Source organism: Podarcis gaigeae (genome assembly GCF_964106915.1).
Source record: "Podarcis gaigeae genome assembly, chromosome: 16".
NCBI classification, from domain to species: domain Eukaryota; kingdom Metazoa; phylum Chordata; class Lepidosauria; order Squamata; family Lacertidae; genus Podarcis; species Podarcis gaigeae.
The window spans coordinates 23,721,313-23,737,789 of NC_139693.1; the positions used below are offsets into that span (position 1 = coordinate 23,721,313).

The 16,477-nt window shown below is 43.9% G+C and overlaps 1 protein-coding gene across 4 annotated transcripts in view; it reads left to right on the top strand.

The window, feature by feature from the left end:
- Positions 1–16,477, top strand: part of AP1B1 (adaptor related protein complex 1 subunit beta 1) — a 57,816-nt gene that overhangs the window by 22,816 nt on the left and 18,523 nt on the right. For all 4 annotated transcript variants that reach the window (XR_014559004.1, XM_083717087.1, XM_083717085.1 and 1 more), the window contains exons 5-10: positions 7,326–7,571; positions 9,900–10,090; positions 11,582–11,803; positions 13,859–13,979; positions 14,717–14,812; positions 15,805–15,920. Coding sequence is in view for 3 of the 4 variants with exons in the window: in XM_083717087.1 (XP_083573213.1) it covers positions 7,326–7,571; positions 9,900–10,090; positions 11,582–11,803; positions 13,859–13,979; positions 14,717–14,812; positions 15,805–15,920 (992 nt within the window). In the remaining variant the exon portion in view is untranslated. The remainder of the gene's footprint in view (positions 1–7,325; positions 7,572–9,899; positions 10,091–11,581; positions 11,804–13,858; positions 13,980–14,716; positions 14,813–15,804; positions 15,921–16,477) is intronic.

Consider the following 16,477-nt stretch of genomic DNA (forward strand, 5'->3'; position numbering starts at 1 on the left):
TTGGCTTCGAGCTCCAGTGGACATCGGTGTCTCCTGTGGAAGAGAGTTCCATAGTTTGACTACGAATTGTCCTTTCTTTTACCCGTCCTGAATGTTCCAGCATTCAGCTTCATTGGACGTCCAGAAGTTTCTGGTGTTACGAGAGAGGGAGAACAACTTTTCTCTATGTGCGCCATGCATCATTTTATAAGCTTCTGTCACGTCTCCCTTTGCTTGTCTTTTCTCTGAACCAATAAGTCCCAAACGCATATGTGGTGGCCTTGTCGTAAGGTTAAAAACTTACTGGGAAATGATATACGATGTATTGAAAAGGATGATTCAAAATAACTTCTGTAAAAAAACAACTAGAAGCTTTCGTTTTGGGAATTAGAGGGACAGAACTACCTATATTGTATAGAAATTTATTTATGTATGCTACTATAGCGGCAAGAATGCTACTTGCCGCAAGGTGGAAAGAAGCCGAAATCCTAGAAGAATGGATACAGAAACTTATGGAATATGTAAAAATGGAGAACCTTTCCAGAAGAATAAGAAATCAAGATAACAGACTTTTAATAAAAGAATGGAAATGGTTTATTGAATATTTACAGATAAATTGCAAACAAATAAAAGCATGGGCAGGATTATTGTAATAACCTGCAGTTTCATAAGAATATATATTTAAAATAGATGATTAAATGAGTAAATTAAATGAATTTGGATATGCAGAAGATACTAAAAAATAAATTTAAGGAACCTCAGAAAGAGGGGGAAGGAAGTCTAATTTGTTAAATTGATTGTATAACTAATGAACTTCCGGAGGCGGCGCGAAACAGCAATGGCGGTCCTCTTTGCGCTGTGAAGAGGGGCTCCGCGAAAAAGGGTCGTCCGCTACGGCAAAGCGGAGACCCATTAAGAAAAACCGCAGGCAGAGTGAGCCTGCGGCCGTGGGACTCGGCGGGCGCCTGGAGCCCCCCCAGAAGCGGGGAAGGAGCCTCGTAAGAGGCTCCGGAACGTGAAAGGGGGAGCGGCGCTGTGAGTTCATCGCTCTTTTCGTGGAAGCAAAGCCGCGCTGCTGCTGCTGATGAGCGCTGACCTTTCTTCTTGAAATTATCGGAATTGGAGCAACATACCCGTGAGTAAGGGTCCTAAATTTTCTAATTTAACTGAAGAAATTCGGCCGAAAGCGGGAGGCGAGTAACAGGAAGTCCGTCTCCCGACTCTGCTAATTAGATCAAAGCAAGGGCTCGGAAACGAGCTGAAGTATTTAAAAAGGGATTCTAAAAGTGGAACAAAGGGTGCATTGAGAGATTCTGTACTTTGAAGATAAAGAGGAAAGAACTGTGGACTGTATAGACTTTTATTCTTTAGAACTGCTCTCCAATTTTTGAGCTAAACGGGGCTGAAAGAGATAACCCCGTCATCGGGCTGCCAGCGCATAGAAAAAGAACTGTCAAACTGCTGTCAAACTGATGACATTGTTGCAGAGATCGAAATTGTTGCATAGACTGAGATACAAATATTAAACATTGTTGCATGGACTTGTATCGATACTTTATGGCTGGATTTTAAGAGATTAGAAGTTTTGGAAACCTTCCTTTTGTGTTTGGGAATTACAAAACTCAATATGGGGAATTGAGGAACTTCAATGGCGGAAAATAGTTCCTTTCTTTTTTGAAGCTTTGAAATACTCCCCCTATAGGACTGTGGAAATATAGTTGCATGGGAACTGAGCTTTATTGAAACTTTTTGTGGTTCTTTTTATTTATATTTGGGATTTGTTTTTCCCATGGGACAAAAGACCATTTGACCTTGAACAGAGGCAGGTGTGGAATGAGCGGCACAGGGAGAACAAGAGCAGCTAAAGCTAAAGACAAAGAAAAAGAGAAAAAATCTGGGCAACTTTTGCAAACAACTCTAACTCATCACCGCAGATCATCTGTCCCAACTGTGCTGACAGCACAGGAGGTGGAACTAGTGCAGCCTGCTGCAGAAGACATGGCAACTGGAGGATCTGAAACAGTTCTAAAACAAATTTTGGAACAATTGGCAGTTTTAAACCAAAAAGTGGACAATCAAACATCAAAGATTGACCAAGCTACATCCTCTATTGGCAAATTAACTGAACAGGTTTCGCAGCACACTCAGGCAATTGAGAAATTGCAAGGAGCTACGGCAGAAAACTTTAAACTAGCTGTGGAAGCCAATCAAAAAGCAGAACAGGCGAACTTAAAGGTGGAGGAAATTAAAGGAGAGGTAAGACCTTTGAGAAGGCAGGTAGGGGAACAACAAGCCTACCTGGCATTGGTTGAATTGAAAAGTAAAGATAGTAATCTCAGGATAAGGGCTATCCCGGAATTGGAACAAAATAATTTAGAGGGATTTTTGACACTTGTGTTCTGCAAATTCTGGGGAATTGAGGAAGAAAAGGACTTTAAAATTGTGACAGCCTTTAGACTGGGAAAATCAGTAAAGAAAGACAAGCCCAGAGACTGTTTGGTTGCTCTGAGATCAAGAGAAGAAAGGGTTAAGATACTAGGCCTACATTTTAAGAAATCTTTGGAGGTAGAAGGTAAAAGGGCCGAAATTTACAGAGATATACCCAAATATCTCTTGGAACTTAGGTCTGCCTATATAGATTTGACCAAATTGTTGAGACACAACGGAATCCCTTACAGGTGGGAGTTTCCACAAGGACTTTCATTTACTTACAAAGGAAGGAAAATAAAGATTAAATCACCTGAAGACCAGCAGAAGTTCCTACACGACCACGAAGAGGACCTGCAAAAAGGAGCTGCAGCTTCTTGGCCTCCACCACCACCGGGACCATCTCCAAGAGATATACCACCAGGATCAGGACCAGCATTACCTCCCCCGGGATTGGGAGGAAGCTTAGATACCCCATTGTAGAACCCGTCAATTGATTCAGGATGTCTCTACAGCTTCTTAGTTGGAACATAAATGGCGGAAACTCCCCAGAAAAAAGAAGGAAAGTCTTTCACATTTTGAAAAAGGAACAATTGGACGTTATTTGCCTACAGGAAACACATGTGACAAGGCTCCATAGAAAAGTGTTAATTAACAAAAGATTAGGCCAAGAATTTATTTCTTCAGACAAAGTCAAGAAGAGAGGAGTGGTGATTTACGCAAAGGAGAGCCTGTCACCGAAATTTTTATTTAAAGATGAATATGGCCGAATTTTGGCGATTGAAATACAGATGCAAGGAGAAAAAATTTTGATATTAGGAATATATGCTCCAAATGAGGGAAAGTCGGAATTCTTCAGGAAGCTGCATGAGACTATGCTGGATTATTTGGACTATAGTAACATCATTATGCTGGGTGATATGAATGGGGTTGTGTCTGTAAATATGGATAAGTCACAAAGTGCCAACATATCGAAAGATGGCAGACTACCCAAAACTTTTTTTGAAATGACAGACAATATGGACTTAGTAGACATTTGGAGGGTTAAGAACCCCCTAGGGAAAGAAGGGACTTTCTTTTCTGAAGCTCATCTGACATGGACACGAATCGACCAAATCTGGACAACTAGAGGACTGGCACCTAAGACTAGAAAAGTGGAAATCTGCCCAAAAACCTGCTCCGACCATAATGCCTTGAAAGTGGAATTGAGACTAAACACAACCGGATCCTTTAGATGGAAAATGAATGACACTATTTTAAGAGATCAGGAGATTGTTAAGAAGGCCCAAAAAACTTTAAAGGACTATTTTGAGATAAATTTGAATACTACTGTGGAAAAAAGAACAATCTGGGACGCAAGTAAGGCAGTTATGAGAGGGTTTCTAATACAACAAAACACGATTAAGAAAAGGCTCTGGAATGAAAAGAAGGAGAAGATATTGGAGAGAATAAGAGAAGGTGAGAAAAAATTAAGATCTAGGCCTAAGTCGAAGGATGTGTTAAGAGAAGTGAAATTTTTCCAGGCGCAATACTCAAAACTGATAAACCAAGAGGTGGAATGGAAAATTAAACAAATGAAACAAAGATCATTCGAATCGGCGAATAAGTGTGGGAAACTGCTAGCTTGGCAGTTGAAAAAGAGACAAAAGCTTAATACGGTTACAAATCTAGAGATTGAAGGGAGAATGGTTCAGAAACCCGAGGAAATCAGAAAGTGCTTCCAGAGGTACTTCAAAGAACTTTATACACAAGGGCCGCAAAAAGCTTCAGAGGTGGATCAATTTTTAAAAACTAATGGATTACAAAAAATACCCCTGGAAATGAGAACAAACCTGAACTGTAATATTACACAGCAAGAAATTGAAAGTGCCATTCAAAATCTTCAACTTGGCAAGTCCCCAGGCCCGGACGGCTTAACCTCCAAATATTATAAAGTTTTAAAGGACTATTTGATACAACCTTTGATGGAGGTTTGCAACCAGATAATGGAGGGAGGGAGGGCACCGGAAACGTGGAAAGAAGCTTTCATCACATTGGTACCTAAATCAGAGACTGAAAAGACCCAACTTAAGAACTACCGCCCCATCTCACTCCTAAATGTGGATTACAAACTTTTTGCAGATATTTTGGCAAATAGACTTAAAAAAGTACTAAATGAAGTGATTCATAAAGACCAGGCTGGCTTTCTCCCTGGTAGGCATTTGTTTGACAACACAAGAAACATTATTGACATTTTGGAACTTCTACAAACAAATCTGAATACTAGGGCGGTTTTGATCTTTGTCGATGCAGAGAAGGCCTTTGATAATATTTCTTGGATGTTTATGAAGAAAAATTTGGAAGGGATGGGAGTGGGGCGGGGGTTCGAAAATGGTATAGAAGCAATCTACACAGAACAAAAAGCTAAATTGATAGTAAACAATGTGGTGACAGAGGAGTTTAAAATTGAAAAAGGGACACGCCAGGGGTGCCCCCTATCCCCCCTATTGTTTATTTCGGTCCTGGAGGTGTTGCTAAATATGATTAGAAAGGACCGGTTGGTTCGGGGAATTGAGGTCGGAGTGAAACAATATAAATTGAAAGCATTTGCAGATGACTTGGTACTAACACTTCAGGAACCAGTCTCCAGCACTAAAAGAGTGCTAGAATTAATTTCTGATTTTGGTCGGGTGGCGGGGTTTAAGTTAAATAAGCAAAAAACCAAGGTTTTAGCAAAAAATTTGACAGTTACAGAAACAGATGAGTTCTCTAAAGAAACGGAGCTGAATGTGGTTAAAAAAGTAAAATACCTTGGGGTGTACTTGACCTCCAAAAATTTGAATTTGTTTAAAGATAATTATGAGAAATGCTGGTCAGAAATCAAAAGAGACTTGGATATATGGTCAAGACTGAAACTTTCCTTGTTAGGCCGAATAGCTGCTGTAAAGATGAATGTATTGCCGAAAATGTTATTTTTGTTTCAGGCCCTACAGATCGTGGACAAGGTGGAATGTTTTGGAAAGTGGCAGAAGGATATCTCTAAGTTTGTTTGGCAGGGCAAAAAGCCCCGAATAAAGTTTAAAATATTAACTGATGTGAAAGAAAGAGGGGGATTTGCCCTGCCAGACTTGAGGCTATATTATGAATCTGCAGCCTTCTGCTGGTTGAAAGATTGGATTTTATTGGAGAACACTGATGTCCTGGATCTGGAAGGGTTTGACAATGCGTTTGGGTGGCATGCATATTTGTGGTATGACAAGGTTAAAGTGCACAAATTGTTTAAAAACCATATTGTCAGAAGAGCAATTTGGAGGGTCTGGATAAAATACAAAGACTTATTGGAGAGTAAAACTCCGAGGTGGCTCTCACCGGTGGAGGCCAAGGCTCGTAAGAGACCCAACATGGAGGCCCATTGGCCTAAATATTGGGAAATAATTGAAAAAACTGGAGACAATTGGAGGTTGCTAAGTTTGGAGAAATTGAAAACTAAAGTACGAGATTGGTTGCACTATGCGCAAATTCAAGAGGTATTTAAAACAGATAAAAAAGTTGGATTCCAGGTGGAAAAATTGAAACTAGAGACTGAATTGTTAGAGCCAAAAAGTAAACTACTTTCGAGAATGTATAACTTGCTGCTTAAGTGGAATACACAGGATGAGACAGTCAAATCCGCTATGATAAAATGGGCTCAGGATGTGGGGCATAACATTATGTTTGCAGACTGGGAAAGGTTATGGAACACCGGTTTGAAATTTACGGCATGCACTGCTTTGAAGGAAAATATTATGAAAATGGTATACCGGTGGTACATGACCCCAGTCAAGTTAGCTAAGATATATCATCTGTCTGACAACAAATGTTGGAAATGTGGAGAGGCGGAAGGGACATTCTTTCATCTCTGGTGGACCTGCCCGAAAGTGAAGGCCTTCTGGGAAATGATCCATAATGAACTAAAAAAGGTACTGAGATTTACCTTACCTAAGAAACCAGAGGCCTTCCTTCTGGGCATGGTGGACCAGAGAGTGCTTAAGAAGGACAGAACCTTTTTCATGTATGCTACCACAGCAGCAAGGATCCTGATTGCAAAATATTGGAAGACACAAGATTTACCCACGCTGGAGGAATGGCAATCGCAGTTGATGGACTATATGGAATTGGCTGAAATGACTGGCAGAATTCGAGACGTGGGAGAAGAAACAATTGAGGAGAACTGGGAAAAGTTTAAGGACTATTTGAAAAAACACTATAAGCTGTATGAATGTTAAAAAAATGCACCTTTCAGGAAACACTAGCTTCAGCAAATGTAAGTTAATGAAATGAAAATTAAGACACAAGAATTTAGAGGTAAAATAATGAAACAACTTTATTGTGTTTAATACAAAGCATATAAGAATTGAGTGACAGTAAAATTGAAAATAGGGAACATGATAAAATGGAAGTTACAATAAGTTTTGAAATAAGTTAACAAATTGCTGATGCTTTATAAGACAGAGAACGCAGGGTTCGGAGGATGTGAGGAAGTCCTATAGGTTAGATGGAAAAAGAATATGGAAATTTGTTATTTATATTTATCTTTCATATAACCACTCTTTATTCTTTTTTCTGTATTTCTGTATCTTTAAAAAAGCAATAAAAAATGTTTAAAAAAAAAATGATTGTATAACTAATGAAATGTATAAATTTGAAAAGTATAAATAAAAACTTTTTTATGGTAGCTAAAAAGGTGAAATACCTGGGAATTTGGCTGACATCGAAAAATATAAACCTGTTTAAAGACAATTATGAGAATGTATGGAAAGAAATCAAGAACTATTTTATGGAATGTATGGAAAGAAATCAAGACCATTCCTCATAGGCGAGTCACTCCACACCTCGAGTGTTTGGGTTGCCCTATTCCGAACCTTTTCCCAACTCTGCAATGCCTTTTCCATACCCCACAGGACTGCGAAGATCCCAACCCCCTCATCCGGGCCCTGGCGGTGCGCACGATGGGCTGTATCCGGGTTGATAAGATCACCGAGTACCTCTGTGAGCCGCTGAGGAAGTGCCTGAAGGATGAGGACCCGTACGTGCGCAAGACGGCGGCTGTTTGCGTGGCAAAGCTCCACGACATCAATGCGCAGCTGGTGGAGGACCAGGGCTTCCTGGACACCTTGAAGGACCTCATCTCAGACTCCAATCCTATGGTGATGGACCCCTTCTTGCCTGGGGGCGGGGAGGGAGGGGGGATTGTCTAGGCTGCTCCTCCCCTGCCCCAGCTGAACCAAGCTCCGCTAAAGGCTTTGGGTCCGGAGGGATTCCCAGGTAGTCGAAGGGAGAAGCTACAGTGGTGCCTCGCAAGATGAAAATAATCTGTTCCGCAAGTCTCTTCGTCTAGTGGTTTTTTCGTCTTGCGAAGCAACCCTATTAGCGGATTAGCGCTATTAGTGGTTTAGCGGCTTAGCGGCTAAAAGGCTATTAGCGGCTTAGAAAAAGGGGGGGGGAGCGAAAAAAATCGCAAGACTCGCAAGACGTTTTCGTCTTGCGAAGCAAGCCCATAGGGAAATTCATCTTGCGAAGCTCATCGAAAAATGGAAAACCCTTTCATCTAGCAGGTTTTTTGTCTTGCGAGGCATTTGTCTTGCGGGGCACCACTGTACTACTCCCAGCCTTCGCTAAGTTTGTAGTAATAATAATAATTATTTTTATTTATATCCCACCATCCCCAGCCGAAGCCAGGCTCAGGGCGGCTAACAACAATAAAATAGTACAACATTCTAAAATCATTTCATTATAAAAGTATTTCAAATCAAATTGATGGCAACCATTGGGCCAAAGTTCTGTGAAGATTGCCAAAGGAGGGAGTCAGGCTGTGCCCTGCCCAAAGGCCTGGTGGAACAGCTCTGTCTTGCAGGCCCTGCGGAAAGATGTCAAGTCCCACAGGGCCCTAATCTCTTGTGGCAGAGCGTTCCACCAGATTGGAGCCACAGCCGAAAAAGCCCTGGCTCTAGTTGAGGCCAGCCTAACCTCTCTGTGGCCTGGGACCTTCAGGATGTTTTTGTTTGAAGACCGTAAGTTCCTCTGTGGGACATACCAGGAGAGGCGGTCCCGTAGGTACGAGGATCCAGGCCGTATAGGGCTTTAAAGGTTAAAACCAGCACCTTAAACCTGATCCTGTACTCCACCAGGAGCCAGGGCAGCTGGTATAGCACCGGGTGAATGTGATCTCGCAGTGAAGACCCCGTAAGGAGTCTCGCCGCGGCATTCTGCACCCGCTGGAGTTTCTGGGTCAGTCTCAAGGGCAGCCCCACGTAGAGCGAGTTACAAGAACCAGCTGCAAAGAGTTCTTCTCCTCCGTTCCTTACATAGTTAGCTCAAATGTGTAAGGGCCTTCGGGAATTGCTAGCATCCGTGATGGGTTACCAAAAACAAGGAAAGATAGCAGGTCAGGAATACGTCCCCCTGATCGGCTGTCTTTCTGTCTGCAGCTCCTGGCCTGGAGCCAAACATGCATCTTTGAAATGGAAGCAGTTGAGCGGCAAAGTGTTGCCTGCCGTCTTGCACGTTTAACCAGCGTTGGAGAAAGGCCCAACCCGAGCGCTGCTCCTTTTCTTCCCCCCACCCCACCCCGCTCCACGCTTCCTACATTTTTAAAAGGAACGTAATGAGAGAACTATCGGCCGCCTCTGCAAACCCAGTTCCAAATGAATTTTTAATTTAGGCCAAATGGCCTCGAATGCTCCTTGGGCCTGTGGGTTGCTGAGAGGAATAGCGGTCTTGCTAGGAAGCCTTGCTTCACGCAACAATAACATTCGGTTTAATTTTCTTTCTTTTTCGGTAGGGGTGTGTTCTTTTCCACACATCTCTGTACCCCCGGTGCCTCCAGGAGCATTTTATGTGGAGAGGGGTTTTTTTAGAGGCAAGAGCTGCTGATAACTATTTGCCTGGTGAGGCCTACAAGACTTAGGCCACATTCACACCCTACGTTTAAAGCACTACGGTACCACTTTAAACAGTCATGGCTTCCTGCAAAGGATTCTGGGAACTCTGGTTTGTTATAGAGCAGGCATGGCCAAACTTGGCACTCTAACTGTTTTTGAGACTACAATTCCCATCATCCTTGACCACTGGTCCTGTTAGCTAGGGATGGTGGGAGTTGTAGTCCCAAAACAGCTGGAGGGCCAAGTTTGGCCATGCCTGTTATAAAAGAAGCCTCCTTTCCCCTCATGGAGCTATGATTCCCAGAGTTCCCTAGGAAAGAGAGATTGACTGTTGGAGAACTCTGGGAATTATACTGAGCTAGACAGACCTGCAGCTGTAGCTCAGGTGGCAGAATATTTGCTTTGTATGCAGAAGGTCGCAGTTCAGCTCTCAGTATCTCAGTGGGCTCGGCAGGACTCCACCTGAAACCCTGGAGAGCTGCTGCCAGTCAGAGTAGGCAGTACTGAGCCTAGATGGACTAACGATTTGACTCAGGATAAAGCAGCTTCCCATGTTCCTATTTTCACAGATTACTCTCTTTTGTTTTCCCCCAGGTGGTAGCTAATGCTGTAGCAGCCCTCTCAGAGATAGCGGAATCTCACCCAAGCAGCAACCTGCTGGATTTGAACCCACAGTCCATCAACAAGCTGCTGACTGCCCTGAACGAGTGTACGGAATGGGGCCAGATCTTCATCCTCGACTGCCTGGCCAACTACATGCCCAAGGATGACCGCGAAGCCCAGAGGTGAGAGCTGCGGGTTGGCTCACTTACTCGAGCCCCGTGTCGACCATGCTGCTTTGCAGGCACCGTTGTGCGAGGTGCCCGCCCTTGCCCAGAGACAGCCCAGTCTGTGTGCAATTTGTGTGTCTGTCTGTCCATCCCACGCCTTTGTTTTTGTTATCAACGGAGCCAAATTCTTTACTGTAGCACTCTGCGCTTCAGAAGACTCTGTACAAATTTTTTTTTGAGAAAGGGCATCATGTTTAGAGGAAAAGCGAGTAAGAGGAGATATGGAGAAAGTGTTTTTATCCTTCTCTAGAACTCCTGGACATTGGAACGTTGGAAGATTCAGATGAAAGAGAGGATTTATTTTAAACTTTGGAATTCGCTGCCCCGGGAGGCAGTGACGGCTACAGACTCGAATGATGTTAAAAGAGGATGAGAGAAAGTCAGGGAGGGCAAGTCTATCAATAGCTCCTACCCACAATGGCTATTCTTGGCTTCCCCAGTCGGAGGCTGCATGTTTCTGAATACCAATAACTGATGGAAGCTTTGTATTTTCCTTCCTCCTCTTTCTCTTTCCTTTTTATTGTTTTCCTTTTCCTTTTTGTATTTTATTTTTATTGTTTTGTGTTTTTTATTTTTTATATTATTAATTTAAACATTTTTATTGAAAGTTCAAAAAGTACATAATTATATGTGCACTAAACATGGAGAGACATAAGTAAAAGAGAGAAAAAGAGAAACAGCACCTGTGTAGAAGGGAAAATAAAGGGGGGAGGGAGGAAACCCAAACCTGTATACCGTATTTTTCGCTCTGTAAGACGCACCAGACCACAAGACGCACCTAGTTTTTGGAGGAGGAAAACAAGAAAAAAAATATTCTGAATCTCAGAAGCCAGAACAGCAAGAGAGAAAAAGTGAGTCTTATACAGCAAAAAATACGGTTCTTTACAAGGTTGTTATTGTACTTTACCAGATCTTAACCTGGTACAGTATTTCTAAGAATGGATTCCAAATATCATTGAATTTACCCGTGGCAAGCCTGTGTTTATATGCAAGTTGTTCATATGTTGCGAGTTTGTATAAGTCTTCAATCGTAGAAGGGAAACACATTTTTATTTCTCCAATCCATCGGTATCAGTCTTTTTGCTGTGGTAAGGGCAGGGAGAGTGTTTTTATTGTTTTTATTTGGATTAGTTTGTTTTTATTGTATGTTAAACAGTTTTATTATTTTATTTATTTTATTTTATTTTATTTTTAAATGAAAAGAAATAGCAGCTGGAAAATGCAGGTCCTGCTTGTGGTTTCCTGAGCAGGGCTAGCACAGAGCACAACTCTTCCTTTTCTGCCATTTTCCCAGATTGCCCAATGGCTGCCGTGCAGGACCACAGAAAACAGGGTTTTGTTGGTTGCACCTAGGAGGCTGGACTGGTGGGTCAGTGGCTTTGTGAAAAATCTCCTCTGGCATTTGTCTGCTGCATCTTCCTTTTCCTTCTCTTCCCCCCACTGCAGCATCTGTGAGCGAGTCACACCCCGGCTGTCCCACGCTAACTCCGCCGTGGTCCTCTCAGCTGTGAAAGTGCTGATGAAGTTCATGGAGATGCTGTCGAAGGACCTGGATTATTACGGCACTTTGCTGAAGAAGCTGGCTCCCCCACTCGTCACCCTGCTGTCTGCTGAGCCAGAGCTGCAATACGTGGCTCTCCGAAACATCAACCTCATTGTGCAGAAAAGGTGATGGTGGATGCTCTGTTGGCTACAGGTGGGCAGGGTGGTTGGCAGTAGCGCTGCTTCCAGGGATACAGTGAGATGCTCTCAGGCATGTAACTGGGTTTTTTGGGGGTTTTGCTAAAGAGATTTCCTTTTATAACAAATATAAAACAGAGAAGCTGTTGTAGCAACAGGTGAAAAACCAGAAGATGAGAAGCAAAACTATAAAACAGGCACATGGGTTAAAATACCAAAGTCCATGGGAAATGATCCACAATGAATTGGGAAAAAAATGTTTAAAAAGTACTTTCCCAAAAAACCCAGAGTCCTTTCTGTTGGGGATAATTCAGACTGAAATTCCCAGGTGTCAAAAAAGGTTATTTATGTGTGCCACTACTTGCGACCCGTGTTTTGTTAGCCCAAAAATGGAAAACGAGCGAGGTCCCAACCAAAGACGAATGGCAACTTAAGTTGACAGAATATGCACAGACTTAACATATTGAATAAGAGAACAAGAAGAACATACGTTTAGAGAAAATTGGAAGACTTTTATTGAATATGCGGGAAACAACTGTGTACAGCTGAAAACGCTGGCAGTATTAAATTCAACAGTGTAAATAAGTTAGGTTGGATGTAATAATGGAATACTGAATGGTATAGTTCTGTAAAATATGCAGGGATTTATGATATGTAAAATGAACCATGGAAAGAGAAGAAGGGAAGTCATTGATATCTTAAGGATGTAAAAATGTCAAGTATAGTTTGAGATTTGCCAGGCTTGTGGCGAGGGCTGACTTGAAAATGATGGTTCCATTACAAAACATAATTAAAGGAATGCCAGATCAAATGAAAAGTGTCTGGAGGTTCTAGACCTTGTCGAAATATCAAATTATGCATAGTTTTTTCCATTATAGCTACCGTATTTTTCGCCCCATAGGACGCACTTTTCCCCCTCCAAAAATGAAGGGGAAATGTGTGTGCGTCCTATGGGGCGAATGCAGGCTTTCGCTGAAGCCTGGAGAGCGAGAGGCATCGGTGCGCACCGACCCCTCTCGCTGTCCAGGCTTCAGGAAGCTATCTGCAAGCCTTGCAAGCCTGGCGGGAGTTCCCGCGGGCTCACAAGGCTTGCGGGCAGCAGCCTGCAGCCCCGGCGAGTGTCCGCAAGCCTTGCGCACCCAGTGGGAGGTCCTGCCGAGCGTGCGAGGCTTGGGAGGCAGCCTGTTGCCCGAAGCACAGGGAGCCCTCCGGAGAGCTCCCTGTGCTTCGGGCGAGTGTCTGCAAGCCTCGCGCACCCGGTGGGATGTCCTGCCGGGCACGCGAGGCTTGAGGCGGCAGCCTGCCGCCCGAAGCACGCGGAGCCCTCTGGAGGGTGCCCCGTGCTTCGGGCAGGCGTGTGTAAGGCTTGGAGCGGCAGCCGCGGCTGGGGGGGAAATATATTTTTTTTATTCATTCTCCCCCCCAAAAACACGAGGTGCGTCCTATGGGCCGGTGCGCCCTATAGGACGAAAAATACAGTATATTTCAGAGTGAGTGGTACCAAGCTCCCGGTGTAAAATTTGGGGGCTGTTTTCCATTGAGTTGCAATTGCTATGCGAGCTGCCAAGATCATATATAAGACCTATGGGCATGTAAATATGTTTGTATAGAAGGTAGATCTTTCAACGGTCCAGAACTGAGACCCACCTCTGACTCCCAACCTGCAACATGGCACCTGCTTTTACAGTTTCACTTTTGATTTACAGTATAATTACTGTACCGGTGCTAACAAGGCACACGATTCATCCTAAAGTGACACTTCCGAGAGCAGTGTTGCCTAATAGCTCAGTCGGTAGAGCACGAGATTCTTAATCTCAAGGTTGTGGGTTTGAGCCCCACGTTGGACAAAAGATTCCTGCAGTACAGGGGGTTGGACTAGATGACCGCTGCGGTCCCTTCCAACTCTACCATTCTATGCTATTACTAAATGAAAACATCCGATTTAATTTTTTTACTTAAAGATTCTTTTGCAATCTATAAGTTGCACAGCTGGGTATGTTTCTTCTCCGGATCTCTTGATCGCATCTTTTCCTCTTCTCCCAGACCTGAAATCCTCAAGCACGAGATGAAAGTCTTCTTTGTGAAGTACAACGATCCGATCTATGTCAAACTGGAGAAGCTGGATATCATGATCCGCCTGGCCTCGCAGGCCAACATTGCACAGGTAAATCCTCCTCTTTTCTCTCTTCCTCCCCATCCCCTGAATTTGCTTTGGAGTCTCCACTGCCCTGCAAGGATGAAGACTGAAAGGAATTGCAATCCCGCAGATCTGGAAGGCACCCACTGTTTGGGAAGGCTGAAGCCAGCTATTGCCTCTAAAGAACACATTCCACTCTTCTCTCCTTCCTGCCCCAATTTTTCAGCGTGTGCATTTTCTAGCTGCCACTCAGCATTTCAAAGTTACTGAGCATGCTCTGCCCTGGGCTTGCTTTTTCCTTTTTTTTTCTTTGCCCCATGTCTTCTGATAAAACGGCCTCAGTCCTGTATACCTGAAGGAGCGTCTCCACCGCCATCATTCGGCCCGGACACTGAGGTCCAGCTCCGAGGTCCTTCTGGCAGTTCCCTCCCTGCAAGAAGCCAAGTTACAGGGAACCAGGCAGAGGGCCTTCTCAATAGTGGCGCCTGCCCTGTGGAACGCCCTCCCACCAGATGTCAAGGAAATAAGCAGCTATCCTATCTTTAAAAGACATCTGAAGGCAGCCTTGTTTAGGGAAGTTTTTAATGTCTGACGCTGTATTGTTTTTGATATTTGGTTGGAAGCCGCCCAGAGTGGCTGGGGAGACCTAGTCAGATAGGCGGGCTATAAATAATAAATTATTATTATTATTATTATTATTATTATTATTATTATTATTATTATTATTTATTATTTATTATTTATTATTATTATTAATTTTATAGGTGCTTGCCGAGTTAAAGGAGTATGCAACGGAAGTTGATGTGGACTTCGTGCGGAAAGCCGTCCGGGCGATTGGCCGGTGTGCCATTAAGGTTGAGGTGAGCCAAGGCGTGATCCAGAACATTTGGCGGGCACCAGTTTGGGGGAGGCTGGCATCTATCCGGGAGAGTGGCCTGATTCTGCAAAAGGCTTCACTTCAAACATACTTGGCTTTCCAAGCTTTTAGAGGCTGCAAGTAGGAGAGCACAAATGAATTTTGCATTCTGTGTTGTGAACCCCCCCCCCCTTTCTCTTTTTGGGGAGGGTGGGGGCTGAAGACATTAGGGAGAGGAGCAGAGAGTGTTCTTGCACTCGAATCGTGCTTACAGACTTCCCTTTGAGGCACCTGATAGGCCCCTATGAAAACAGGATGCTGGAATCACTGGCCTGATCCAGCACGTTTTTCTGACATCCGGTCGATCTTGGCTCTTTGGAAAAGGGGGTTTGACCTTTACAGAGCCTTCCAACGTTGACATTCGTTTTTCAAGGCAAGCGGTGTCCATAATGCTGGAGATCAACATGTCTTTGCGCAGGGAGCCAGGTTTTTAAAAATACAGTGGATGCTCGGGTTGCCAACGTGATCCGTGCGGGAGGCACGTTCGCAACCCGCAGTGCCGCATCTGCGCACACGCAGGTTGCGATTCGGTGCTTCTGCGCATGCACGGCGGCCGAAACCCAGAAGTAACCCATTCCGGTACTTCCGGGTTTCGGCGCATCCGTAACCTGAAAAAACGCAACCTGAAGTGTCTGTACCCCGAGGTATGACTGTAACAGCGTTGGAGGCATCCCTCATAGCATGGGGATCCTGCCTCCCCCTTCCCAATTGGTCTTCTCTAGTGTGCAGAAGGCTGCATGTGACTCTTGTTTTGTTACAGCCAGGAAATTCCTGGCTTTCCTGCTGCTGACAACCCACCCTTTCTGGGAGATAACCTAGGTGTCCTTTAACTTCCCTGTTTAAAAGCAAGCATCCGTAGTTTCTCCTAAGCCTCTTGGCTAAACCCCAGTTCCTCTCCACGCAGCCCCAACCCCCTTTCTCTTTCTTCCTGCCCAGCAATCGGCAGAGCGTTGTGTAAGCACCTTGCTTGACCTCATCCAGACCAAGGTCAACTATGTGGTCCAGGAAGCCATTGTCGTCATCAAGGACATCTTCCGCAAGTACCCCAACAAGTAAGAAGCCCTCCTCCAAAAGTTGCCATCTTGATAACACATGGGAACATTTTATTATTTATTACACTTATTCGTTGCTGTTCTTAAGACTGGTGGTTTGGGATAGCTCAAGTCGGTAGAGCGCGAGACTCTTAATCTCAAGGTCGCAGGTTCGAGCCTCACGTTGGGCAAAAAATTCCCGCAGTGCGGGGGGTTGGACTAGATGACCCTTGGGTGTCCCTTCCATGATTCTGTGAGAAGGCAGTAATAATAATAATAATAATAATAATAATAATAATAATAATAATTTTTATTTATACCCCGGCCTCCCCAGCCAAGACCAGGCTCAGGGCGGCTAACAAGCAATAATAAAAACAAGTTGAATGAATGCAACTTAAAAACAAGATTAAAATACAACATTAAAATATTGAAACGTTAAAATGCAGCCTCATCACAGGAAGAGAAAGGAAAACGAAAGAGGGGGAGGGAATCAAATTGGCTCCAAGCCAAAGGCCAGGCGGAACAACTGTCTTACAGGCCCTGCGGAAAGAAATCAGATCCTGCAGGGCCCTGGGCTC